At 44.1% G+C, this 25406-nt stretch overlaps 1 protein-coding gene and 1 long non-coding RNA gene across 4 annotated transcripts; one reads left to right on the top strand and one right to left on the bottom strand.

Annotated features, from left to right (window-relative positions):
- Window positions 1-20291, bottom strand: LANCL2 (LanC like glutathione S-transferase 2). Of its 3 annotated transcripts, none has more exons than XM_033088495.1 (9): window positions 20058-20291; window positions 16406-16523; window positions 10737-10944; window positions 9715-9862; window positions 8529-8675; window positions 4674-4856; window positions 4188-4364; window positions 2204-2276; window positions 1-328 (listed from the first exon to the last, which is right to left on the bottom strand). In XM_033088495.1, the coding sequence occupies exons 1-9, from the start codon at window positions 20256-20258 to the stop codon at window positions 243-245; spliced, it is 1341 nt and encodes a 446-aa protein (XP_032944386.1). In that variant the 5' UTR covers window positions 20259-20291; the 3' UTR covers window positions 1-242. The 3 variants fall into 3 exon arrangements, with proteins under 3 accessions (XP_032944386.1, XP_032944388.1, XP_032944389.1); XM_033088497.1 differs by lacking the exon at window positions 20058-20291 and adding an exon at window positions 19415-19847; XM_033088498.1 differs by lacking the exon at window positions 20058-20291 and adding an exon at window positions 19449-19847.
- LOC117012333 (uncharacterized) lies at window positions 335-3004 on the top strand. The gene is made up of 3 exons (XR_004421155.1): window positions 335-515; window positions 848-962; window positions 2553-3004. It is a non-coding gene; the product is annotated as an uncharacterized LOC117012333 (long non-coding RNA).
- Window positions 20292-25406: the final 5115 nt, after the last annotated feature.

Genomic DNA, 25406 nt, shown 5'->3' with positions numbered 1-25406 from the left:
TGGACGTGAAGAATCCGTATTTCACACCAGTGAGGGGAACACTGTCACAAAACGCCAATGAGATGGTTTCTGTCACTCATGCACTAACTTGAACTTGAGGGTCTGCAACACAAGGGGCTGGGAAGTGTCGCTTCTCCTTTTCCTCTTTCCGGATTCACAGTTGGTTCTTCGTCAGGCACTAAGCAATCTGGTGACTTTTGGTCCAATTGGGTCTCTCAGTCTTTTTGCACCTTTTTATCCATCTACGAAGAGCCAAGTTCAAACGCTGGAAACCGTGATGTCTCTGGTACGAGGACGTCGGAGAGAAAGTGAATTGCACCGGCCATGCCTGTAACGTAAGATGGGGATTCTTTTATGAAAGGGCGTGAGGGAAATGTCTGAAACAAAGTGACCTTTAATCACTTCCTTTATCAGGAGCTGTAAGGACGTGGGGAAAGAAGCTGAGGACTTCAAAAATGATGAAAGAAAGAAAAGAGAGAAAGAAAGAAAGAAATCCTTACATTACAACCCAGCAGGTAAGGATACCACTTTTCTTCACTATCTTATTTTTAAAAATTGGTTTCTGGCCTTTATCTTAGTATCTTGAAACTAAGATGATCTCACAGAATCACTACCAAAAGTTATGGGTGGTGCGGCTATCATCTTTCAACATATAAAGCCTCCTCTCTCAGAGACTGTATAGTCTTATTGCAAACAAAGAGGTGCATTTTATATGTTCTTTAGGTCCTAAGAACGTCATTTGAAAATGAACTTGACTTGCTTTGGTCAAAACCCCACCCCAGATCAGTGTACACCTGTGTAAACCAAACCCGTATTGAGATGTGGCCTATTTTCATCACTTGCCCAGGAAGTACCTGTGTCCTTCTCCAGTCTACCTGCCAGTATACCGTGTGCAGTCTACCTGGGAGTCTACCGTGGACTAGATGGCCTGTTTTAGGATGTCACATGAATGGAATCACACAGTACGTATGTAGCCTATTGTCTGGCTTTTTCCTTCAGTAATTTTGTGAATCGTTTATGTTTTGTATGTGCCAGTAGCTGTTTTCCTGCACTTGGGCTGGAAAAAACTTCCTTAAAGTTTTTATTTGAAGAAAGTGTTCCAGAAGCTTATCCAAAGACCGCCAATCTGTGAGTGATAGCTGGTGACGCCACCCTGGTTCCTGCGTGGTGGGCGGGGCCGTACACCTTGGACGGTTTTGCCAAGTCCAGAAATACACTTTACTAGTATAGATGCGAAATCCTCAACAAAATATTAGCAAATACAATTCTGCAATTAAAAAAACAACAACTGTATACCATGACCAAGTGAAGTTTAGTCCAGAGATACAAGACTGACTAAGATTTGTAAATCTATCCAGATTAAAAATCCACAATATTAATAGGCTAAAGAAGAAAAAAGAAATCATATGATCTTACCACATGATGCAGAAAAAGCATCTGACAAAATTCAACACCCACCTATTGTTTGATTTTTAAAAAAATATTCAAACACTTATTCCCTCTGAAGTTTATTTTGGAATTAGAACAGATGTGGCTCTAAAGTTATTAAAAGTTATCATCAATTTATCCTAATACCATTAACCTTTGCTCTTTGATTTCTGTGGCTGATGTTGCAAAGTATCCAGTTATTACACATACACACAAGCTACGTACAAAGAGCAGCTGAGTGTCTCTGCAAGACCCCACTGGGTTTTCCTGAGTCGCCATCTACACACAGTGTCTGCAGCTCTGTCACCGCTCGTTTTTCCGAAATTTCTTCAATATTCTCTTATTACTCTTTCCAACTACTAATATTTCTAATTAGTAATGCTTTTAATTACTAATATTAATGATTCTTCATCTTTGCATAACTTAAATATATTTAAATAACTAACCAAGTTTCCTGTGAATAGACTGTTATTATATATATACATTATTCCAGATGAAATGCAGAAGAGGAAACTTATTACTTCTCCCATTACCAAGTAGAAAACATTCTATGTTCTGTCTGCATTTATACATCACAAAAGATCTAAAAATACTTGGAAGACACAGGAGCACCAAGTAGGCACAGTAAAGAGACTCAGTGGAATTGTCAGCGATAAACTGCTTTGTTCATTGTTATTTTGTAGCTGTGGAGTTTGTTACGCAAGTAAGATAAAGGTCCTAGTGTCAGTCCACACGGAGACGGGCCAGATGCACGCACCCAAACCCTCCCCCTTACCTTCAAAGAGAGAGTAGGGTCTGTCGGGAATGCGACACCCATGGGCTCCATATTCTAGACACCACTCTGCAAACTAAGAAGAGATGTATTTCCTTTTAAGAGGGGCGATTTCACTGGGTGGAAAGACAACAAATAAGATACTGTGATGAATTCACCAAGAATCAAAGGGAGGAGGCCCGGGGCCAGACAGGCTAGCCGCAGAAATGCGCTCTGGGCTGGACCCCAGGGCCGCCTCTTCTCAGCGGTCTGTCACCTCTCGGCCTCTTTCCTCAGCTGTACGGTGGTGTCTACTGCAAAGGGTTGGAGGGAAGACTGAAACAGAAAACTAACAACAACCTGTCTTTTCTAGGCACCTGCGTCCTTCCCCTCCCGGTGGTAATTCCTGAAATAAATCTATCAAAATCTGTCAAAAACCCTGGCTCTGAAACCGCCTTCGGAACCAGCTGCTGGCCCCCCGGCTTTACTCTCTGGCTTCGGCTGGAACACACCCGGCTTCCGCCTGGCCCCCGCCACACTCATGGTCTCCCCACGGCGCCCCTGTGACTGCACCGCCGGGAGCACCGCCGCCTGACCGCTTCCTTCGTCTCTGAAACTGCTCACCCCTTGCTCCCAGCATCTCTGAGGACCCTGACCCTTCCTTCTGAAACCTCCTCCATGGGTTTTATAGCATTACAATAAATTTCCTTTTGGCTTAAGCTAACTTAATACTTTTTGTCATTTATATATAAAGAATTATAAGGAATAAATACAAGGAATATCAAATTAAGCACATATGAAATAAAACTCAGTCTGCTTTCCACCCTGCACATCTGCTCACCCTTCTAGCACGGGTACAGCTGGCGTCCTTAGTCAGACAACAGGGAGACACTCTGATCTCTGCATCTTCTCTCCCTTAGATAACCTGTCAAATTGTGTGCGCTCGACATCCTAAGTGCTTCTAAATCTCTCCTCTTGATCATTACAGCCAAAGCCCTGTGTATAACTCAACATTTCTTACGTTAGTTATGAAAGAACAGTGTGGGGAAAGCCAGCCTTGAGCTCACCCTTTGCACTGACCACAGCAAGCTTTTTGAGAGGAGTCAGCACGATGACAAACCCCATGAAGCCCCACCTTCAAGGCAGCACTCAGTGGCGGATGTGACAACCACCAGGAGCTTGGACACGCAGACAGGGGTGGGGTCCAGCCTTCCTTTAAAGCCCCCAGTGGCCCTACGGTGTGACCAGGTTGGGAGCTGCCGACTAGAGAAGGAGCAACTTCTCTGGTCTTTGCTCACCTGTCTGACTTCACCTTCACCGGCGCCCCCCACACAGAGGGGTCCTCTGGGCTTCCATGCAGGAGCTATTCCCCCATCAGGAAGGCGCCCACCTCCTCAAGGAACCCCTTCCTGGTCCACCTGGAAGACTCTGCATCTTAAAACCTAGCTATGTCTCACCCTCCGTAACACCTTTCCCGAACGCCAGCCACTGATCCGGGCAGCGGTGCAGGTGGTGACCTAGACGAGTGAGGTCAGAAAGCTTGTATTCTATGCTACCACACACTGGAGAAACCGGCAGCAAGACAGAGGAAGGTCTCAGAGGCCCTCTAGGGTCAGCACAGAAGCTGACACTACAATGACAGGGAGTAGCCATGCGAGTTTCGGGGCAAAAACACTCCTGATGGAAGAAACAGCTAATAAAATGCCCACAGGGGCACGTGGCACGCTCCAGTCCATGCAGAGACGGGGCAGCACAGCCGCAGTGTGGCGAGTGGGGGCTAGAAAGTGGGCTGAGAGGAGGTGGGGAAGTGGGCGAGGGCCGGGGCGCAGGGGCTCTGAGAGCGGGGGAGGGGTGCAGCGGGGGAAGGCCAGGGCAAGGCTCTGGCTCGAAGAAACAGAAGAAATTGCAGAGTTGGGAGAAGTAGGTTAAAAGGAGGGCAGAGCTGTACTTCTGGACCTTGTGCGTGTTCTGGAGAGTTCGGAAGCTGTGTGGATAGAGACGTCCTTACCTTGCAAGCTCGGTAGAGGTACTTCTTATCCTGCGTGAGGTGGTAAAGGGACAGGAAAGAGTAGCCATTGCCGGCTGTCCCGTGGCAGACCCCGTAGCCCTTCCGGAGCAAACCTCGCTGCCAGATCACGTCACTGCAGTCCATGGCATCTTTCAGGTATTTTTCCTCCTTAAACACCTGGGCAGTGAGACACGGAGCAGTGTTAACAAGCTGTTTTCAATGAAGAGTTAGCAAAACATCTCCCCTTTCTGCTTAGAAAACCGCATGACACGAGGAAACCTGAAATGGCACCACCACCAGCGACGCCAGACTACAGCACCTTCTGATCTTACCCTACCTGGCTACCCCTTGCCCTCCCCTAGCTCCTGGTTCTGCAAAAGTAATTCTAAAACTTAGTCTATAAAACTGAAATGCCTACCCGAGTTAAGCTGCAAAGCCGGGGGTGCAAGCCGGTCTTGGCACACTGGCCCCGACAGGGGGACTGACCTTGTAAGCTTGCATCAGCATGTGGATGACGCCCGGCGCACCGTGGCACCAGTGCACCAGTCGATCCGTTTCGTTGCTTAAGGAGGACGGGTAATTCCCTGATCGAAATCTCCTGTGGCGTACGTAATCCACGCTGGGTTTCACCATTTCTGTCAAGGTTTCTTGGTCCACTTTTGCTGCTGGCTTTAAACAAATAAAAATAAAACAGTGGTTTTTCTTAAGTTTTTTTTAAAAACCTTTGTATTGTGGCTAATAAAGCATCAGTGACGTGGAATACTGAGGAGTGTATAAAATGAGAATCGATTCAAATATCTACTTATTTGAGACTACGGCAGACTTTTGTTTCAGCTCTTGGCTGTTGCTGGAGAGCGCGCTCTGGCCCAGGGGAGGCCTGCAACGGGAGGGGCGATGCTGATGTACTGGGAGCCTCCCCATTTAAATGTGCATCTAACCCAAAATACCCGCACAGAAACATCCAGGCTAACGTCTGACTCAGTATCTGGGCATCATGGCCCAGCCAAGTGGGCACATAAAATGAACCATCACAGACAGCTAGCTAACTTTTTAAATGGGGACTTTCAAATACCTGTATCATCTTTGTTTTTATTGAGCTAACACTGGTTTATCACATCACGTACGTCCCAGGTGCACACTGTAATCCACTATCTGCGTACACTACCCTGTGCACCACCCGACGTCTAGTTTCCATCCCATACAGTACATTTCACCCCCTTCCCCATTTCGCCCTCCACCCAGCCCCCTTCCCCTCTGTAACTACCAATCTATTGTCTGTGTCTATGAGTTTCTTTTTGTTTTATTTGTTCATTTGTTTCTTTTTTCGTTTTATATTCCATATAAAAGAGAAATCGTATGGTTTCTTTCTTTCTGACTTATTTCACTTGGCATAATACCGCCAAGCTCCATCCATGTTGTCCCAAATGGTAATATTTCATCCATTTTTTTGGCTGAGTAAGACTACATTGTTTCTACATCCATCTTCTTTATCCTCGGTCAATAAACACCTAGGTTCTTTCCAGTTCTTGACTATTGTGCAGTGTACACAGGGGGGCAGACATCTTTTCAAATCTGTTTTCATGTTCTTTGGATCTCTGAGCTGTTTCTTCAAAAACACGGACCTCAGTCCGCACCCCTGAGGTGGAGGTGCTGCCAACTGTGGGGAGAGGAAGGTGGTGCAGGAGGCTGGCGGTGGCAGCAGGGAGGTGTGAGCACGTGACATTCATGCCACCCCGGTTTAGTCCCCGGCTGCTCCACAACCCTCCTCACCACCTGGCTTTCCTGAGTTCAAAGAGCTGCTTCAACTCTTCCAGACCGTGTCCCTTGTCTCCAGTGGAGTCAGGAGAGGGACAGTCCCCTCCCCGTGCAGGGGCTTGTGCAGACAGCAGCCCTCGTCCCCACATGAACACAGGTCTGGCACTGCCTTCGTAGTACGGGGCCCCTTACACCCGAGCGCTAGGGCCGCGCAGGATAAGCGGCTGGTTTCTCCTCTTCCGGCTCCTAAATGGGAGTCCTCAGTCCTGTCGGGTTATTTGCCGTTCTTTCATCTCTTCGCAGTCTACACGGTTGTACCTTGGGGCTCCAGGTGTCTCCTAGTTTCATCAGAGAAACTGGGTTTCTGTTTTTGGTTTTCTGGTTCTTTTGAGATGATTGTCAAAAGAATTGTCTTTATTCTGTCATCGATAAAGTAGAGTTCTGTTTAAGTGATTTAAAAAATTTTTGTGTATATTGTTCTGTTAGCCTTCCGAATAAAATTGTCCAGAGGGACCTACTACTGCTGCACTGCTGTGTTGTCACACTGTCACACTGTCACACTGCTGCACTGTCACACTGTTACATTGCCACACTGCTGCACTGTCACACTGTTACATTGCCACACTGCTGCACTGTCACACTGTTACATTGCCACACTGTCACACTGCTGTACTGTCACGCTGTTACACTGTTACACTGCTGCACTGTCACACCACTGTACTGTCACATTGTTACACTGCACTGCTGCACTGTCACACTGCTGCACTGTCATGCTGTCACACAGTTACACTACTGCTGTACTGTTACATTGTCACACTGCTGCACTGTTACATTGTCATACTGTCACACCGCTGCACTGTCACGCTGTCACACTGCTGCACTGTCGCACTGTCACACTGCTTCACTGTCACGCTGTCACACTGCTGCACTGCTATACTGCTGCACGTCTGCACTACTAGACCAGCACTGAATGTGGAACAGGGAAGAGATACACGAAACTGGCTTTTGTGAGCTAGCTCAGCACAACACTGCTTAGAGAGCACTAAAAGAAAACTGACATCAATTTCTAAATAGAACGCTTACTAAACAGTGGTCCCATGGTCTTCACTTTAAAAGCAGATGTATGGAGAATTTATGACTTGTGTTTCTCTCAAGGAAATCCCAAATATCTAACAAAATTAACCTAAACACCGAAATCTAAATTGGGTTATTTTTTATTGGCATGGTTCTCATATAATTATGTTTCCCTTAAGGGTATTATCACTAAAAAAAGTTCAAAAACACTGCTAAAACTTTTTTTTGGGAAAAAAGAGGATACACATAATTTACCAACTGTCCGTAATATCAGAACTATTTTTAAATGAAATATACAATTCTAGTCATATTGAAAAAGTGTGTCTGCACTATGAAGAAAACTTACAAATTGGAATACATACATGTTTTAGTTTCTACAACAATAAACAAAGATAAGTAATTATCAGAAAAGGGGGGTTTAGTCCTGTGTAGATATAAATTTCCTATCTTCCCTTAGGTAGTAGCAGCATGACACAGTAGGTTTAAGGAAAAAAAAAGAATTTAAAGTAAAATTTTATAAAAGGAATATATGGGCTTTCAGTCAAAAAGAGCTGAATTCTAATTCATACTCCTTGACTTACCAGCTTTGTGATTTTAAGCAAGTTAACTGCTCTGTTATGGTTATGGTGGATTACAGAAAGGATTAATGGAAGGAAAAAGTAGTCTGCATACAAAAGAGGGAGGGGCACCCTGGACCATAAGGCTGGGAGCGAACCAGATGAAGCAATATTGGTGGGTGTGTCTCTGACTGCATCTCGGGAGTCTGTACTTGATTCAGCAGATGTTAGCCACGATTGAGACAAGATCATAACCACAATGAAAAACTAGTTAAAAATTTAGGACACAACTGACAGCAAATGGGCGGGGTGGGGGTGGTTCTGAATAGGAGGAAGTCTCTGCTCCATTCTGGTTCTTTGTTGTTTTTTTTTACATTCACAAACTTATATTTTTATTCTGTTTCTGTACATATTGGCAATGATAAATCTTAAAAATGCATGTCCTATGAAATACACAAAAATAAGGAATTTACATAAATAATGTATACTTCAGAAAATGAAAGTGGAAAAAGATTTTCCACATCATTAGTGTTCACAGTATTTAAAGTAAATCCAGCTTCCCCAATTAGATTTCAAACTCTACTGTCTCAGCAGAGAATGATAAAATCTACCTGGGAATAAAATGATCTGGTTTGCGCTTGATTCGGTGCATGAGTAGACACCATGAGGAAGAAGGTTGTCCCCTGTGAAAACAGGAACTCTCCCCTCAGCAGGAGCACGGGCAGAGGGCAAGTGTGGGCAGCAGCCCCTAACCCAGCACAAAGCCGCACGCAGAATGTGCCCTCGGTCGGGTTCTCTGCTCAGCGCACAGGAGGCAGAGCTGAAGCATCCGTGACTCGAGGCGGAATCCTTACTGCATGTCAGCCTGCATGGTTTGTACTGAGGGTTAGTTCCCTCTTCCTGTTTGATCTTACAGTATGGCCGCGGCGCCAGGACCGAGAGCATCCTTATGTACCTGCATCAGCACGTAGAAGATTCCCGCCATGCCGTGGGCTGCGCCGACGTACTGCTTCCTGTGCCACTGGTACAACAGGGGACAGCGCTCAGCCTTCCTTTCCTCCCTCGACAGAGCCTTGCCTGACTCAAGAATGGCACTGACAACCTACACAGACAACGGGACAGCGTGAGGCTGAAAGCTTACACGTATCCTGTTTCAGTGTCAGTGATGCTAACATGTCTTTAGATAGATAGATAGCTTAATCTAAAAAAATCTTTGAGCAGTTAGTCACCAACACTGTAATCTTTATGTTACAAATAGTAAATACAGGCAAAGGAAAAGCAGAAGACAATCTCAGAGTAGAAAAAGATACTAAGAAGTCAGACCACGAAATCCAAAGTTCTTTGTACGAACAGTTTATAGAATCTAGAAAGGCTCCAGTTTATAGAATCTAAAAACCATCCTGGACTACTTAGTTGCTTTGCAGCCGCAGTATGTTCCCCAAAGCCTGGCAATCCTCCAGGAGAAGCTGGAGGAGTTGGCTCCACCTGTGAGGCTTGTCGTGGTGTGCAGGATTTGGTTAGGTCAGAACAAGGATGGCAGATCTGGAATGGCCGGCACGGACACTGTCTCCTCGTATCCTTTCTCCCTTCACACTTTTGGTAACTGTGCTCCCAGTGTGAGCTCCAGACAGCTGCATGTAGTCATGTGACTAAGTCGTGGAAGTGGGACGTGAGCAGCAGGGCGGCAGGCAACTTCCAGTTCTCGGCCTTAAGAGGAAGCTGCGCGTCTTCCCTTGCTCATCTGTCCCCGGTGGGTGCGTGGGTGGGGCGTGCTCAACTGGCTTTGGTCACGCAGGTAAGGCCAGGCCCCAGAATATGGTGGAACAAGACAGAAGAACCGGTCCCTGCCCAGAGTTCCAGGACTGCCTATCAGTTCAGACAGTCCATGAAAGAGAAAAATCCTACCTTTGTGAAGCTACTGTTGTTTGACTCTAATAAAAATAGCTGGATTGATACAGGCCTAAGAGGAGTACAGATTAAAAAAAAAATCCTAGAAAGGAAAAAAAGGAGCTATTTACTAATCGTATGAGCTGCTTTAAGAAATCACTGGGACCCAGAAGCAGAGTCCGGCCACTACCGTAACCCTATGCTGACAGACAGGTGCCAGTGGGAGGGTGAGAGGGAGCCCGCGGCGACGGTACCTCCTGAATGGCTGCCTCACACACGGTGCCCGGGCCGATCTCCGTGTTCAGGTAGAGTAAGGCGTACAGATAGCCTGCCCGACCGTAGAGCAGCTCGTCCGGAAGGTCTGAATCCCGGCAGACAACCGTTCTCTGGAGCTGCAGAAGTCTGCCCGACAAGAAAAACTGTTTGCCCATACAGTGTCTACAACACCTCTTCCTCCTCATTACTTTAGGGATTACCTGTTATTTATTTTCTATTTAAAACTGATTTTAAAAAATACAAAAAAAAACCCCACAAAACGTCCAGAAAACAAAACCTTCTGCACGTCCCTAATTTCTCTCTCAGAAATCAAAATATCAACATGTTTGTGTTCAAAATTTCTACCTTACATCTATTCTAAACCATGTCAGAGAAGATACTCAATTTTGAAATCCAAAATTAGACGAAAGAGATTTAAAATCAAAGTGAAAATGGCACTAAAATGTAGCCAATAAGCTAATGTTTGGCAATTAGCTTATTCCATCTTTCAACAAACATGAACAGACGAGCACGTGCCAGACACTCCCCCGGACCACAGGAGGGAGCCCTGATTTCTGCTTCCTCAGAAAAGAAGGTGAACCAACATGTACCGAGTCTAACTGTTCCAGAACAAACCCTCTAACTGTTCCAGAACAAACCCTCTAACTGTTCCAGAACAATCAAACCTAAAGAGGACTTACTTATTACAGTGATTCTAAGGCATATAAGCTATTTTCAAGCATTGAAAACAATGAAAAATTACTTCACAAACATGACTAAAGTAACACAAAGAAACATGTTTATTCTCCCTCCCCAAATTAAGGCAAACACAAGCTTGGATAGAAGGCAGCATACGACCCCACCACTATGCTCTCAAGATTAGTGTACACAGCTCCACACCTCTCGGAGAGACCTGTTTGCCACAGTAAATTAATGAAAAGATTTTCTTTTTGACTGTCTGTCTACAGCAAGGTCTTCAACTCAGAATTTGGAGGAAACACTTGTAATTTTAAAAACTCACTTTGTGATGCATTCCTGGGACTCACAGTCACTTTTGAGTTTATGATAAACCACAGCTCCCACGGCGAGCGGCCCAGCATCTCCGCAGAGGAAAGTGACCCTGCGGCCATTCAGATTCCGAAGTGTCCTCTTTACGTAATCCAGGGATCGGAGCAGGTAGGTCTGGTCACATGTGACCCTGTACAACTGCAGGTACAACAGGGCTATGCCTGGAAGAAACCCCCACCCCAAAGAAAAGCCATTATTACCTTCAGGACATGATTTTATGGTTACGTGAAAAACCTATATAAAGCCTACATTTCTGGAGGGCAACATCAAAGAAATTACACAATACATTTTTTAAAAATTAAAAAACAAAAAAAAGAGAACTCAGGGTAGAAAACAACTTAAAACAAGTCTAAATATGTTATCGTGCTACTTGTTCCGACACAGCAATTCAGTGCCTCCCACACTAAGACAGACTTCCCACTCATCTCGATTCCTTTCAAGGTTTCATTCATTCTCCTTTGCCTCTTGAGCTAACTTAGATCCTTTTCTTTTTACTTCACATGTAATCATTTTCTCCTATCTTACCCCAAATTAGTTGATTACTTTTTTGGAATTTTACACCCTCTTCTTTCCAATTCTACTTCTTACAATTTTTCAATTTTCTTTAGCGACCAACCCATTGAAATGACCAACCAATCAGTGATTCAACTCACCATTGATGGAATAGCCACACGGTGCAGAGTAAGGTAACGAACACAGAAGATACAGTTTATCACCGACCCAACCTTCCTACTTTAAAGAACAGATCCAAATACCATATTCAAGTGAACTAGAGAGGGGGCTTTTGCTGAAACTCTATGTAGCATGACCTAGGTGGCTTCTAAAAGACGCATGCTATTATTCCTGGGTTCAAGAAGTCAATATGAGATCTAGTAAAAAATGAATATGAATACATACATACTTAATAAAGTACATTGTAGGAAAATTGAAAGAAATTATATGATAGTGAAAAGACCAAACAAGACTCTTAATGCTTGAATTGAGGGTCTCTAATATTCTGTTCTTTGTCTAATATCCTACTCTCACTGTTACTATTTTTTCATTTTGCTTTTAAAATTTCTCTAAACAGGTACCTTGTTCTTTCTTCAATTCTCTTATCCAGGGTATCCTACTTCCCTTTCAAATTAATTCTTAAGACGTTTTTGAGAGGCCTTTCTTTTGTCATTATCCATTTCTTTAAAGATGTTGAGCCAAACTCACGGGCAGGCCTCCTGATGGTCTGTGAAGTGGCTGGTAGGACCTGTGTCCCTTGCTGAGTCCTGAGCCCTGGCTGCTACGCTCCCAGCCTCTTCTTGCCCCTCGGTCATACAGATCACCTCTGTATTCTGAAGGGGGCGAGAAAGAAGTGGGTGCTTGTGGCAGTAAAGTTTACCTTCCCCCACGTAGGCCAGGCTCTGGGAAAATTCCAGTAGGTTAGGGTCTGGTAAAATAGTTTCTCCTGAGGGCTGGCCTTGTTAAAAAGAATAGAATGATCCAGCATATTTCAAAATGGCGCCTTTTCCCCTCCCCCTGCAGGAAGCTGAGGGGAATTTTTTCTCCCATGTTTACACTGAGGCACCAAGAGCACTCCTTGAGTTAATCTCACAAAGGTGTGGAAGTCTGCCTACAACTGGGTCCCCCGGGTTTAACTCCCCTGTGGGTCTTCACTGAGCCTCCAGCAATCCGTCAGTTGCAGGTCGGGTTTCTTATCCCCACACGGTTCCCAAGAGCTGTCTCCTTGTGGTTCTGTGCACCAGGAAACAGTGATTTTCTCAATCTTCCTCTCTCTCCTATTTTTCATGTAGCTGTCTGCCCTGTGACTTCACTTTTCTGAGGAATCTAAAAAGAGTTGTTGATTTTTCAGTAGGACAGAGTGATGACTTCTGAACTCCTTACATGCCAGACCAGAAACTGCAAGTCTCCCTTCAATTTGTTTATTTATTTATTTTCTTTTTAATGGTATCGCTGCGCTTTCTGTGGTGTCAGTTCTTTCTTCAGTTCCTTGTAGTTTGGGCCTCATTTCTGAAATGATTATGTCTTTTCTTTCAATTTCTTTTCTTAGTTCTGTCAATGCTTACTTCACATCATTTTATTGTCTTGCCATCTCATCTCTGAGTTCCTTTGTTTCTGCTTTGTGTGTATGCTCTACTTACAATTTTGCTAAAGAGATTAGTTGTGGGTGTTTCATCCATTCTTCTCATCTTGTACAGTTTTAGGAGAAAGATAGGGAGGACTGGTTTAAGTTGATTCCATACCACAGTGTGAACCCCAAAGCCCTAGAAGCCATTCAAACCAGTTACCTCCATGATGGCTCTATCAGTGACTCCAAAAGATGACAACAAATGTGGATTAAAAAAACAACAACACTGATTCTTGGAGTCATTCTGGGGTGGAGGCTGATAGTCTCCACTTATTAGAAAGCTCTCTGGATGAGTCTGTTGTATAGCTACCTTGGGACCTAACAATAATAGAGTTAAAACACTTTTCGCAACAATAAGAAAAAATGCTTTAAGTAAAAGACTTTTCTAGGGAAACCGATGCTACTAGTAACTATGTTATTTTTCCTTTCAAAATATCCTTATTCTTTGTATTTTATTTCAAGGTAGCCAAAATTATCTAATTTTGTATTTAGGATAAATTTCGTTGGCTCTGTAAGTGAACTAGCTCCATGTCTGAGTTTAGAAGTTTGAAAATTTTACTTCTAATGTCACTATGAAAACGTTATATTCATAATAGGCAAGTAGTAAATAAAGCATCACCAAAACAAATATAAATACAAACACAAATAAAGATTAGGGCCATAACATTTGGTTGTATTGCAAAACCAGGTGTGACTTCATGGTGACTCTAACAAGTATACTTGTGTCTATGCTGTTCTTTGGTTAAACTATACAAATGTAGCAAGAAAAGGTTATGAGTTTGTATGTAAACTGTCATTAGCAATTATCATACTGCAGCCTAATGCCTCAGAACAAGATCTGTTTTTATTTCTCTTATGTTCCCTAAATAGCTATCGTATTTCCCCCAAAATAAGACCTAACTGGAAAACAAGCCCTAACGTGATTTTTCAGGATGCTCGTAATATAAGTCCTACCCCAAGAATAAGCTCCAGTTAAGATTGTCAGTCAGCAGGATGCATTTAGTACGTCCGTTGCAACACACGACGGACATATTGAATTATAAAATAATAATATTAATATATAAGTAAATATAAATAAATATTATTATTGACATTAATACTTAAATGATAATATAAATTATAATTATTTGTAAATACCCAAGCAGGCACCTTTGGATGAGAGGTAAACACCTATGTAAACAGATGAACTCGAGGCTTATTGCCGAATGACCAATCGGAGTACAGACACAACGCATGAATAACATGCGCACTTCATAATGAACAGACGTGGTTGTGTCTAATATGAATCTTCATAATTCAGTATGTCGTGTGTTGTAACGGATGCACTTAATGCACTCGTGTGAAATAAAGAAACATTTTCTGAATTTTGGTGCCTGCAATTTTTCATCTCTTTTGTGTGAACCATCGTTCTTAACTGTCATCATTTTTGTTGCCACTCCTGTCTCGTAAGTCTTCAATTAACACTTGATTTAATGGTAGATTTAAAGGGAATAATATTTTGACCACCAGACAAGATGAGTGCAAAAAGAAAGAGCTATTCCGTTGAGTACAAGAAAGGAATCGTGGAGGACTCCCGGGGCAAGAATCTTACGGCTTTCTGCAAAGAGAAGAAGTTGGATCTCTGAATGGTCCGAAAATGGCGAGCCGAGTACGATAACCTCAGTCAACAGGTGGATGAGGGAAATGCTAAGAGGAGCAAGTGTGGATCAGGTCTGCAACCATTATTTCCTGAGCAGGAAGACATCATCTGTGAATGGATTGCTGACAGGAGAGCAGAGGCTTTGGTTGTGCGCAGGGCTGATATTCAAGCAATTGCCCTTGCAATGGCACTGCAGTCAGAAATATCCCCAGAAGAAGTCAAAGCATCACAGCACTGGCTGGATGGCTTCCTTCAGCGATATGAACTATCTCTAAGATCGACAACACTGTTCAAGCTGGAAGATACTGAAGTTATTAAACGTGCACTTGCATTCAAGTCCTTTGTTGATGGCATCGACTTTTCTAAATACCAACTCTCCAACATGATTGCTGTGGATGAAACTGCAGTGTTTATGGGCCAAGGATCTCAAACGACAATTGATCAGAGGGGTGCCTCATCAATCTACATTCCCTCCACTGGTTACGAAAGTGCACACGTTACCTGTATGTTGGCAATTCGTCTGGATGGAAAGAAAGCCCCACCTCTAATCATCACTAAGGGTGATAAGGTTGAATGTGTCTCAGGCATTTATGTTCTTGAAACTGAAAAAGCCTGGTGCACACAAGCAGTTATAAGGAAGTGGGTCTATTTAATGTTGCCACTTGTTTTGCGAGGTGGCCAAAGAGGTCTGCTAGTTTGGGATTCAGCCAGCACTCACTGCGCTGAAGACAGGAAGAACTTCCTTGTAGAGAGAAGAATAGATCAAATAATGATTCCCGCAGGAATGACTGCCTGTCTCCAGACTCTTGATATTGCAATGACTAAGCCATTCCAGGACCATTTGCACATGGAAATCAATGACTACACTGAAAATAGAATGGAGAGAAATCAGCGTGGAAAGTTTGTGAAGCCTAGCCTGCAAGAGGCCGTGACTTGGGTGAAGAATTCATGGGATAAAATCACTGCCAGCTGTGTTGCCAATGCACTACGCGCAGGCTACACGGACAAGAAGTGCTCATTTAAGGAGAGCTCTGTTGCTGGACATGAGAGATTGGGGCCAATGCTTCTACAGGAAATGGAGTTGCAAGAAATTCAAGCCAGAATTCGGGGTTTGGAGAGTTATGACGATGTTCCAGAAGAAGATGACATGACTGTATTTGAATAATTGTAGATTCTTGTACGTGAATAAATGAATAAATGTAGATTGTTGTACAGGAAAAAAAATAAGACATTCCCTGAAAATTAGCCCTAATGCGTGTTTTGCAGCAAAAATTAATGTAAGACCTGGTTTTATTTTCAGGAAATATGGTATTATAGTGTTCTGGTTACGTGGTAAAATAATAAGAAGAATGTAAAGAGTAGTTAAGGAAAGCTAATTTTAAAATTAAGTTGTTTGATGTAAAGTGTATTACTGCTTGCTTAATTATCATTAAAATAAAAATGAAAACCTTTATGTGTTTATAAATGACTACAAGGAATAGTTATATATAACATACCAGAGAAATCACACAACTACAACTTATCACAAAGATCAAAGCAACAAAAGCAAACAACAACAAAAAGAAAACTGACCCTAGGGCTAGTTTGCTCTTATTACATATTTTCATAGACAGTGATATGTTAGGTCAAATACTGTTACAAAAATAAAAATATGACAAACTATATATTAAAGGTCAAACTTCAGGCAGAACGAATTTCTTTAGAAATAAAATTCCAAAGTATGTCATCAATGAAGACAGTTTCAAACTTCACTTAAGGGGTATAAAACTTGACCATTTTAAAAGAAAAGAAAATTTCCAACCCAAGTCTTACACATCAGAATCCAAGAATAAACCACAGCGATGACGTAAACCCCACATCTCACCTGTCCACCCAGTGTAAGCCGAGCAATCATGTGGGTCGGCTGTCTTCAGCCCTTCTTCCATCTGCTGGAGAAGGTCTTTGATTTTGGTCTGGATACGCCTTGTGAAATTAGGAATGATCTGAGAACCGAAAGAAGATATAAATTGAAATTGCACAAGAATAGGACAATGTTGTAATAAGTAGACTTTAACTAACAGTCTAAGTTGTAAGAACATAACAGAAATGACATTACTTGGCCCATTTCAATGCTCATTGGTTGCAGAGTCTTACAACGTACATTTCTAAATGAGATAATGCCCTATATAGACTAGAAATCTTAAGAGGGATCACAAAAATAAGCTGCAGAAACCAAAGGGAAAAAAACCAGAAAAAATGGTGGATTTGACCACACAAACATTGTAACATCTATAAGTTAAAGAGCATAAGAAAGATGGTTTAAATGTTAATGATCAGGAGAAAATATTTGCAATATAAAACATTATATAAAAAAAGACCATAACAATACAGAAATACACCTAAAATTATCAATGTACCTCAAAAAAGAAAAAAAATCAAGTGACAAGCATATGTGAAAACAATCACTTAGCAACTGATGAAATGCAAGTCAAGTACCATGCTTTGCACATCAGATTAATAAATAATAAAAAAATTAAAATACTATGTACCAGTGCTGCTTAGCGCTAAGGAAACAGGTATTCTTATTCACTGATGGTAGTCTTTCTCAAGGGAAATTAGGCAATGTTCTTAAACATGTAATTGCTCAGATTTTTCTGCCTTTGATGATTTTTGAAAAATCTAGTTACTATATCAACTGCTGAGGTATCTTAAAATTCCTGATCATGATTGTGAAATCATCTATTGCCTATTTCTTCCTTTAAGTCTGCACTTTGTTTTTTGCTATTGTGTATTTTGTAGTTGTTCTTAGTTATAGACAAAGTATGGCTGTTATAAGCCTTCCTCATGACTGACTCATTATCAGAATGAAACGTCCCTCTGTGGGACTCGAGAGAAAACGTTTTCGTGTTACGGCACATTTAGGGCTTTCAGGGCAAATCTTACTGGAACTTGGGGTTCTGGACCAAAAGCACACCTTAGGAATTAAGTTACAATTGTTTAAGTTGTGAGAACTCCAGAGAGGTTTACTTAACCCTGGAGGTATCTGTTTACATTTCAAAGGAGGATGTGGCCCTAGAAGCAAGACAAACAGACTTATCTTTTTCACAGAAAGATTCATTTACATTCCAATGACTTAGAGTATGGTATTTCCAATGACACTCTCAGAAGGGAAAGGGAGACAGTTACCTCTTTCTCCTTAAAAAAAAAAAAAAAAAAGTATCCTAACTAATTACATTTCCTTATATGGAAATAAGGTCACAAGTTGAAGTTCCCGTAGCTAGGATGGAACATAGCTTTTTGGGAGACACACTTCAACCCATGACACCCTCAGTCTCCTGAAACTTCATGTCTATCAAAACAAATGCAAACCTTGATATTATCTAAATTATATTCTTAACATTAAGTATCTGGTACAGAAGACAGTGGAACTCAATTCATATTCGTTTTATCTCAGGATTTTCCTATTACTGAGAAGCATTCTTTCCACCTTGCAAAATCACAAAATCCCTTTCTTCATTTAATGTGCTCTCATTTTTATCTTCAAGAACACCACAATTTCCATTTCCCCTTTCCTTTAGTATATAATCACAACCACTGGCGTGGATCCCCACCCCAATTTTAACTGCCTAACTGGATAGAGATATCACAAGCCAAATCAATTACTTGTGCTTTAATTTTCTATTATGTAAGTCAGTTTGGTATACAGTTGAGGTCAAAATCACACTGACCAGATACAAAGGTGTTTAAAGAAAAATATGTAATTACAGAACAGGTGTTTATCTCCTACGAGATAGAAAATAAAACTCAACTGCTCCCATCTCTTTATTGTTCTCATGGAGACTCAAATTGTGGTCAGGAGTTTGCCTCACTCATCTTTCACTAAACATTGCAGTAGCCTATTTACTCTCAGGATGGTATTGCGGTAGCAACTGATAAGTACGAATAATGGAATTTTTTAATGTTTGCCAGAGATTTATTTTTATTATAAAAAATTTGAACGCTACGATAAATATAACACATGTGAATACTGAAGAAATCTAGAGAAAAACCAATATTGACATATAAATTCTAAACCCTAAGATTTGAATTTTCAAGGGGAATAAAGAGGCTGACATTTACTGGGGTCCTACTAGGTACCACATACGGAAGTTTGCCAGGCAATTTACATTATCTAATTCAGTCACTAACATCCCTGTGAGTGAGGAATTGTTATCCAGTTTTAATCATATGTAAGAACAGATAGGTTTAGAGAAGTCACTTGTCTGAGATGCTATATTCAGACCAATGGCTCTTTCAAAATTGCCTTCCGTACTTGTCAAATTTATATCTTCTGGAATACAAAATAGATGGGGAACCAGGGAGGGAAAGTGGGACTCAACTCTGAGCGCAGTGGCAGGACAATAACCTAATCAGTAAACATGAAAACACTTATTGCTGATGTTTTTGTCTTCCTTTATTTCCACTGTAAAAATGAAGACCGGAAACCTTATTCAAAAATGGAGCCAGGAAGCCATGAGAACGCTAGCCCACGTACCCCACTGCAGCCTGCATAACCAGCAGGAAAAAGGAAGAATTATTTTAACATGGGAGAACATTTTTCATATTGGAATTTCATCTCCCACTTTTGAAAAGCAGGGTGATCCCTCCCTGCCCCAGCAACAGCACTAACCACCCCTGGCAGCCAGTGAGAAACCACAACCTCCAACTCTTGTTCTCCTCCAATGAATCTTTGTTCAAAACCACGCTTCCCAATTTCCTCCTAACCCCCACCCCCAAAGGCTGACCCTCCCTTTGTCTATTCGGATTTGCATGTAGCTTGTTACAATTTGCATGTCCCAAGCTGCAATTCCTCTGCTTTATTCAAACTCAACTTTTTGAGCTTGCCTCAGTTTACCTCTTTGTTTAGGTCAACACCACTTTTCCCCTACCAAGTCAGCTTTTCTTCAGACACCCCATTTCCACCTCCTGGGCATACAGACAAGAGCAATCAAGACGACACTGTTGTTTATGAACAGTGCTTTTTTGTTTTTCCAAGGGCACTGGACCAGGGCCGGGCTTGACACAATCGGCCTCTGGAAAACTATGAACAGGTTTCCAGCGGGTGTTTTGCAGCTCTGGAGGTGGCAGTGTGCTCAAAGGCCCGATAGTAATCAAATCTGCACGTCAACCGCCACTGGAGCCCCGACTGTCACTTTCAAATGCCCAGAAATAGAACGCTCCATCACTGTGTCTAAAAGGCAAGTGGCGCGAGGAGGCGCCTAACAAGTGGAAAGGGGCCAACACGGCAGAAGTCCACAGCCGTTCCCGGGTGTCCCGCCCGGGAAGGACCGCGACAGGGAACCAGAGGAGCGGGAGCACACAAACACTGGCTCCGGGACCCTGGGGCGGGGACGCCTCCCCCCGGGAGCCCTGCGCGGCGCGCGGCGCGCGCGGGTGACGTCAGCGCGCCCTGGGCGGGGCCGGTGGACGCTACCACCGCCAGCGCGCCCCCCACCTGTTGCGGCCCAAGGCCCGGCCCAAGCGGGCCTCCGACTCACCTTCCCGTCGTTGTGAAAAGGGAGGCCGAACTCGTCGGGGGTGGGTGGGGGGCGATCACAGCCCGGCTCCTCGGCCGCTCCGGCGGCCGCCATGGAGGCGGCGGCCTCGTAGTCCGGGAAGGGATTGGTGAACGCCCGCTCCTCCATTTCTGCCTCTCCGCCCAGATGCAACTTGAGTCTCTTTGACATGGTCTCGCCCATCGCCGCCGCGCGCCCTGTCCCCACCACTGGGGCCGCGCGGCACGGCGTGCGGGCGGGGACAAACCTCCTGCCCAGGCGTTTCCTCTGGAGCCGCGCTCTGGGAGCCCGCGCGCTGGCGCCGGCCGCCTGCCCGGGACCCTGCGCGGCAGGCCGGGGGCTTCCTTTAGGAAGGCCGCGAGCTGGGAGGACGAGCGGGGCTTCGGAGCGGGCAGGAGCCTCTCCGCGAGGCCGGCCTGGCAGTGGGTGGCTGGCACATCAGGCTGCAGCTGGTGCGCTCCACGTGGTGCCCCGCCCGGCCGACGCCGCCCGGGCAGCCGAACCACGGGGGCGCGGGCTGCGCAGCCCGGCCGCGCGGGCTCCGCGGGGAGCGCTCGGCGGCTCAGAGCCCGCTCACGGCCATCGGCACGGTCCCTTCGCCTCCCGCTCTCGGCCTCCGACCCCGCGGGGACAGGGACCCACGGCCCGCAGAGCGCGCACGGCAAGGCCGGAGCCCCCCGGTCTGGAAGCGCTCCCGGGATCGCCGCGCCCGGCTCCTCTCCTGCGGCTGAGCCCCTTCCACGGTTTTCTAGAGAAGACCGGACGACTGCGCCGGGCACGTCCCTGCAGGGAAAACCTGTAGAGAAGAATTCGCTGTCATTCAAGGTGTCTGCGTTTCGCAGTCCAGGGAAAGCGCGTCCCCAGACGCGCCATCATCAATCTGCATTTTCACCAGCCGAGCGATGCCGCGGATGTTCTCGGCCCCCAGTGCTCCAGCCACAGGAATAGCAGCAGCTCTGTTTGATATTAAGGAAAAAGATCTGTTTTAAAGAAAAGAATTTATAAACAGCCTAAAAGCCCCGCAAGGGTAATTTCTCCCCGGGGAGGGGAAACAGTCCCTCCTATTCATCTCGGTTGGGGGGGGGTCTGGAGGAGGAGCCACGGACTTTTTTTTCCTCATGTTTTATTTTCAGTCCCTTTGTTTTGAATAAGCATATCTTTGGTAATGAGACATAAAATAAAACCATACTAAATCATCTAAATATTTAATTGACCCAAAAGATCCCTCCAGTATTAATTGCCTAGGAAAATAACATGTATAATAGGACATAAGCAAATCTATCTGAATTTGTATAAACAATATGACTAACTTAACAGTCTGTATCAGTTCTCTTTGTTTTTGTTTCTTTAATTATCTGGAACCAAGTAGATGTAATGATTTGTCCTTGAAAATATTTTATTTCAGGTTTTTTTCTATTTAAACCTTGATTGAATGCCATATGGTACTATGTGCTGACAAATTAGAGATTAAAAAGATAGTTTCTGCCCTTGGGATTCCAAATTAGTGGGTGAGAAAGGTAAGGATTGCAGCATAACGTAATATGAATGCTTGCTGACATCAAGCAAAGAATACGTTAACATAAAAAGTGACACGGTAGGAAAACAGTACCAAGCCCGGGAAAGGATCAGTGTCATGCAGGGTGTCATGCGGGGTCTGTGGTCCCGCTCCCCACATAAGAACGCAGGGCATGGTGAGGCCAAAAAGGAACACCCATGGAGCCATAAATAGGGGAGTCATATCACTATAGTCTCACTGGTGGCTGGGTTGGAGACACAGGAAGCAAACATCCACCAGTACCCCAACAAGGGATCTTCCTGCACCCCAGTCTCTCTGGCAGCCGGGCGAGACTCAGGAAGTAGGATCCACACGATCCACAATCCACTCTCCAATTCTCTGCCTGCCAACCAACCCGCAATCCCCAGTGCTAACTGTAATCCATGCCTCTCTGTAATCCGCAATCCGTGCTTGCTAGCTTAGCCACGGCAGTTGTATCAGTGGCCAATGGCTCGCTGGTTACAGCTGACAGCCAACTAGCCACAGCTGATGGCCATCCAATCACAGTTGATAGCCATTTACTACCCAAATGAGCACCTTTCCAGGTGAGACCAAGGGCCTGGAAACTGCTCTCTGGGACTCTGTCCCCATAATCAATCCTGCCCCCGAGGCCTGGCTTCCCACTACCGCCTGTCTTACTGTCTCCCCCAATTGCATAAGGCTGTACAAGTAAGACACCCCTTACTGAGACGATGGCCATGGGAAATTAATAGTGTAGGAGAAAATAATGGTAAAGGAGCCACTCAGCATAATATCCTCAGAGTTAAGGAAACAGAGCTGACAACAAGATGCCTGCTAGGGGGACATCTGTGAGGGCCCACCCTACTTGCCTGCTTCATTCCCTGCTTCATTCCCCCACTGGGTCCATCTTCCACCCTCAGTGAGGGAAATTTTCTCACTGTTCCCCAATATTCATGCCTTCACCATGTACTAGGAAATTTGATCTTAACTACTGGTGCTCACCTGCAATAGGTGTGTTAAAAAAACCTCCACGGCTGAAAGCTTTTGTGAAAGGAAGGGTTTATTGGGCTAAATACTAGCCAGAAAAAGGACCAAGCCCTGCAGGGCAAAGGGGAAAAGGCCAGCCCGTCCACCCTCCTGGAGCTGACGGGGGCTCTTTTATACCATAAGTTTGGGGAAGAAAGATGGAAGTTGTGTTTGGAAAGGATTTACATTGGCTACACATCAGGGGGTCAAAGAAGAAATCAAAAAGACATAAAAATAGCTTGAGACAAATGAAATGGAAACACACCAAAACTTGGGGGGGGCAGCAAAAGAGTTTCTAAGGGGGGAGCTCATAGTGATACATGCCTACAATAAGGAAAAAAGGATACCAGATAAACAACCGAACTTTACACTTGAAAAAACTACGAAAAGAATAAGTGAAGCCAAAGTTAGCAGATGAAGGAAATACCACAGAGTTCATAGTCTAATTGTCGCCTTAGTTTAGTCTGTTTTGGGAGCACTACTATTTCTCATTTTCCTTGAAACATGAGAAACCAGAGGCCTAAATATACTGAAGTGTTCCAATGAGCTGAGAAGACATGAACCTCTGAATAACAGAAAGGTTCTGAACTCAAAATTCAACATGGACCCTTCAACATGGACCTCTCTCAAAGAAAGCTGGGGCCTGCCGGCATTTTTTGTGAGGGAGGACTGAGCCAAGTTAGGATTTTTGAGCAGTGGTAATTTGCAACAAAGAGACACTCTCCTAATAGAGGTGAGAAACTGTGGGCTGAGCTGGAGATAGTGGTAGAGAGGGAAATGCCTGGGGATCCTGGGTAGGGTGCAGACCCTAAGAGGTGTGCTGTCTCAAGAGAATAACAATAACAAAACTGACTGAAATCCATGTGCTTTTTATTATCAAAGTAAGCTGGAACTTCTACACAATGTCAGTGACAAAAGACTCCTGTCCCCTACTGTGAAGGTGGAAGAGGGGGACAGTTGAAGGGCTGGGAGTGAGGCCTCCCTCACTCCCTTCCTCCCACAACACACAGCACTGTGGAGATGGCGGCACGAGGTTAGAATTGATGGGGAAGAAAAGAGGTTGTGTTACAGGATCACAAAAATATTCGTGTGGTTATTTAATTGTGTTTCTCCTCCATGAGCCCACAGCACCATGAGGGCAGGGATTGTGTTTGTATCAATTATTACTGCATCACGGCCTCGCACAGTGCAGGGCACATAGTAGGCATTCAAAATATTCACGAATGAGTGAGTGAATGAATGAATTCCATCTGGGTAGGACTTTGGAGAATAAGATTAAACTCCCTTATCATTTGTACATTACTTTTCAATATTGAAGGACTGTAACATTTATTTTCTCATTTGATCAAGCATGAGCAGTCACCAGTATTTGTATGACTCTGACGGTGACAGTCCCATCAGAGACGCACAGGGACATGTCCACGAGCTCTTATGTGATCAATGGCAAAACCGGGATTGGAAACCAGTCTTCTGACTTTTTCCATCTTGTCCCGCTTCCTACTTTCCCAGATAAAGAAACTAAGGCCCACAGAGGTAAAATAATTTTCACCGGGTTGCACAACGGGCTAACATGAAAAACAAAATCATAGTGAAAATCCTTCAGGTAACAACAAGCCGTGTTTCCCTCAGTTATTTTCCTCCAGTTCTTTTCTTCTGATCCAAAGCAGATGCCTTCCACTGTGTAAACATGCTTTCCACTCCAACACATTCCTTTCTAAAAATGAAATCAAGTGGAATTTGGGATCTTCATTTATGTGACTATTGAGAAGCCATCAATCTTAGTGGCTATTCACATTCTCTTAGGAAAATTCTGCTGCTGCCCAGTAAAAACAATATGGCGTGCCCCTTCGTGCTTTTTTTGCAGTACATTCAAAATGAGAAGAAGTAATTCTCGTCTGAAAAAGGCTTGTACCTAAATGGCTACGGTTCTGGAATAGAAGCCTAGGGCCAGATGCACTTGGTGTGAACCTGTACCTGACCTGCATTCCACAGAACGGAAACTAGGAGAGGGAAAGAGTGACTGGCCCTCCCAGTGCATGAGAAGGCAGTATGACCTTGAGGTCCAGTTATTCTCTGGGTCCTGATAGCTGCCTCTCATGCCTGGACCCCACTGTGCTGAAGAAAAAAAAAATTAGCATTTCCATGTTTTCCCTTGAGTATTAGTACTGGGCATAGCTCAGAACCTCAGTGAAAGAGCAGGACAGACAGCATTGAACTGTCCTGAGAAGGCATTCTAGTCATTTGCAGTTGGAATACTAAAACGAAAAAGAAAAAAATTACCTTGTTTAGAAGCACCTCCTGTCTTATTGAAATCACCTCTTACCTTCATAGAGTGCTGGATATCGTTACTTTGGAAGAGCGAAACCTTCTGGGAAATTCTTGTGTTAAGTAGGATTATTTACTCTGATTCTTCAGCTCCAGATAAAAAATAATGGCAGGCTTAAAAAAAACAGTGTATCACTTGTCCTTGATGAGTTTCCTTGTGCTTAAATATTACAGACATCTCTGCCCTTTTGATAGCCCCTCCTGTTTGCACTGTTTCCAAATAGAATACATCCCAAGAGAATAGATTTTACTTCAAACAATGAGTCAGCCTTACCCTATGTATCTGTGGCAGTTTGTTGCTCAAAATATTTGCTGCCTCTCCCATGAAGGACAAGAGAACCTGACTGGGCACAACTCAGCCGTGGCCAGGTAACTGACTTTCACCAATGGAGAGTGAGTGACAGGTGTCAATCCAAGCAGAAGGTTCATGAGCCAGCGTGGTCTCCTGTCCTGGATGCAGCGTC

The sequence above is a fragment of the Rhinolophus ferrumequinum genome, chromosome 20 (genome assembly GCF_004115265.2).
Source record: "Rhinolophus ferrumequinum isolate MPI-CBG mRhiFer1 chromosome 20, mRhiFer1_v1.p, whole genome shotgun sequence".
Taxonomy (NCBI): domain Eukaryota; kingdom Metazoa; phylum Chordata; class Mammalia; order Chiroptera; family Rhinolophidae; genus Rhinolophus; species Rhinolophus ferrumequinum.
This window is presented reverse-complemented; position numbering and strand designations above follow the sequence as displayed.

Bases quoted from the DNA above. Each gene is read 5' to 3' on its own strand.
- LANCL2 (XM_033088495.1), bottom strand. From the start codon at position 20,258: ATGGGCGAGACCATGTCAAAGAGACTCAAGTTGCATCTGGGCGGAGAG. The intron at 4,365-4,673 runs GTCAGTCCCCCT...CTCACTGCCCAG, and splicing joins TGCTGATGCAAGCTTACAAG to GTGTTTAAGGAGGAAAAATA. The intron at 2,277-4,187 runs GTAAGGACGTCT...ATCTCTTCTTAG, and splicing joins ACCTCTACCGAGCTTGCAAG to TTTGCAGAGTGGTGTCTAGA.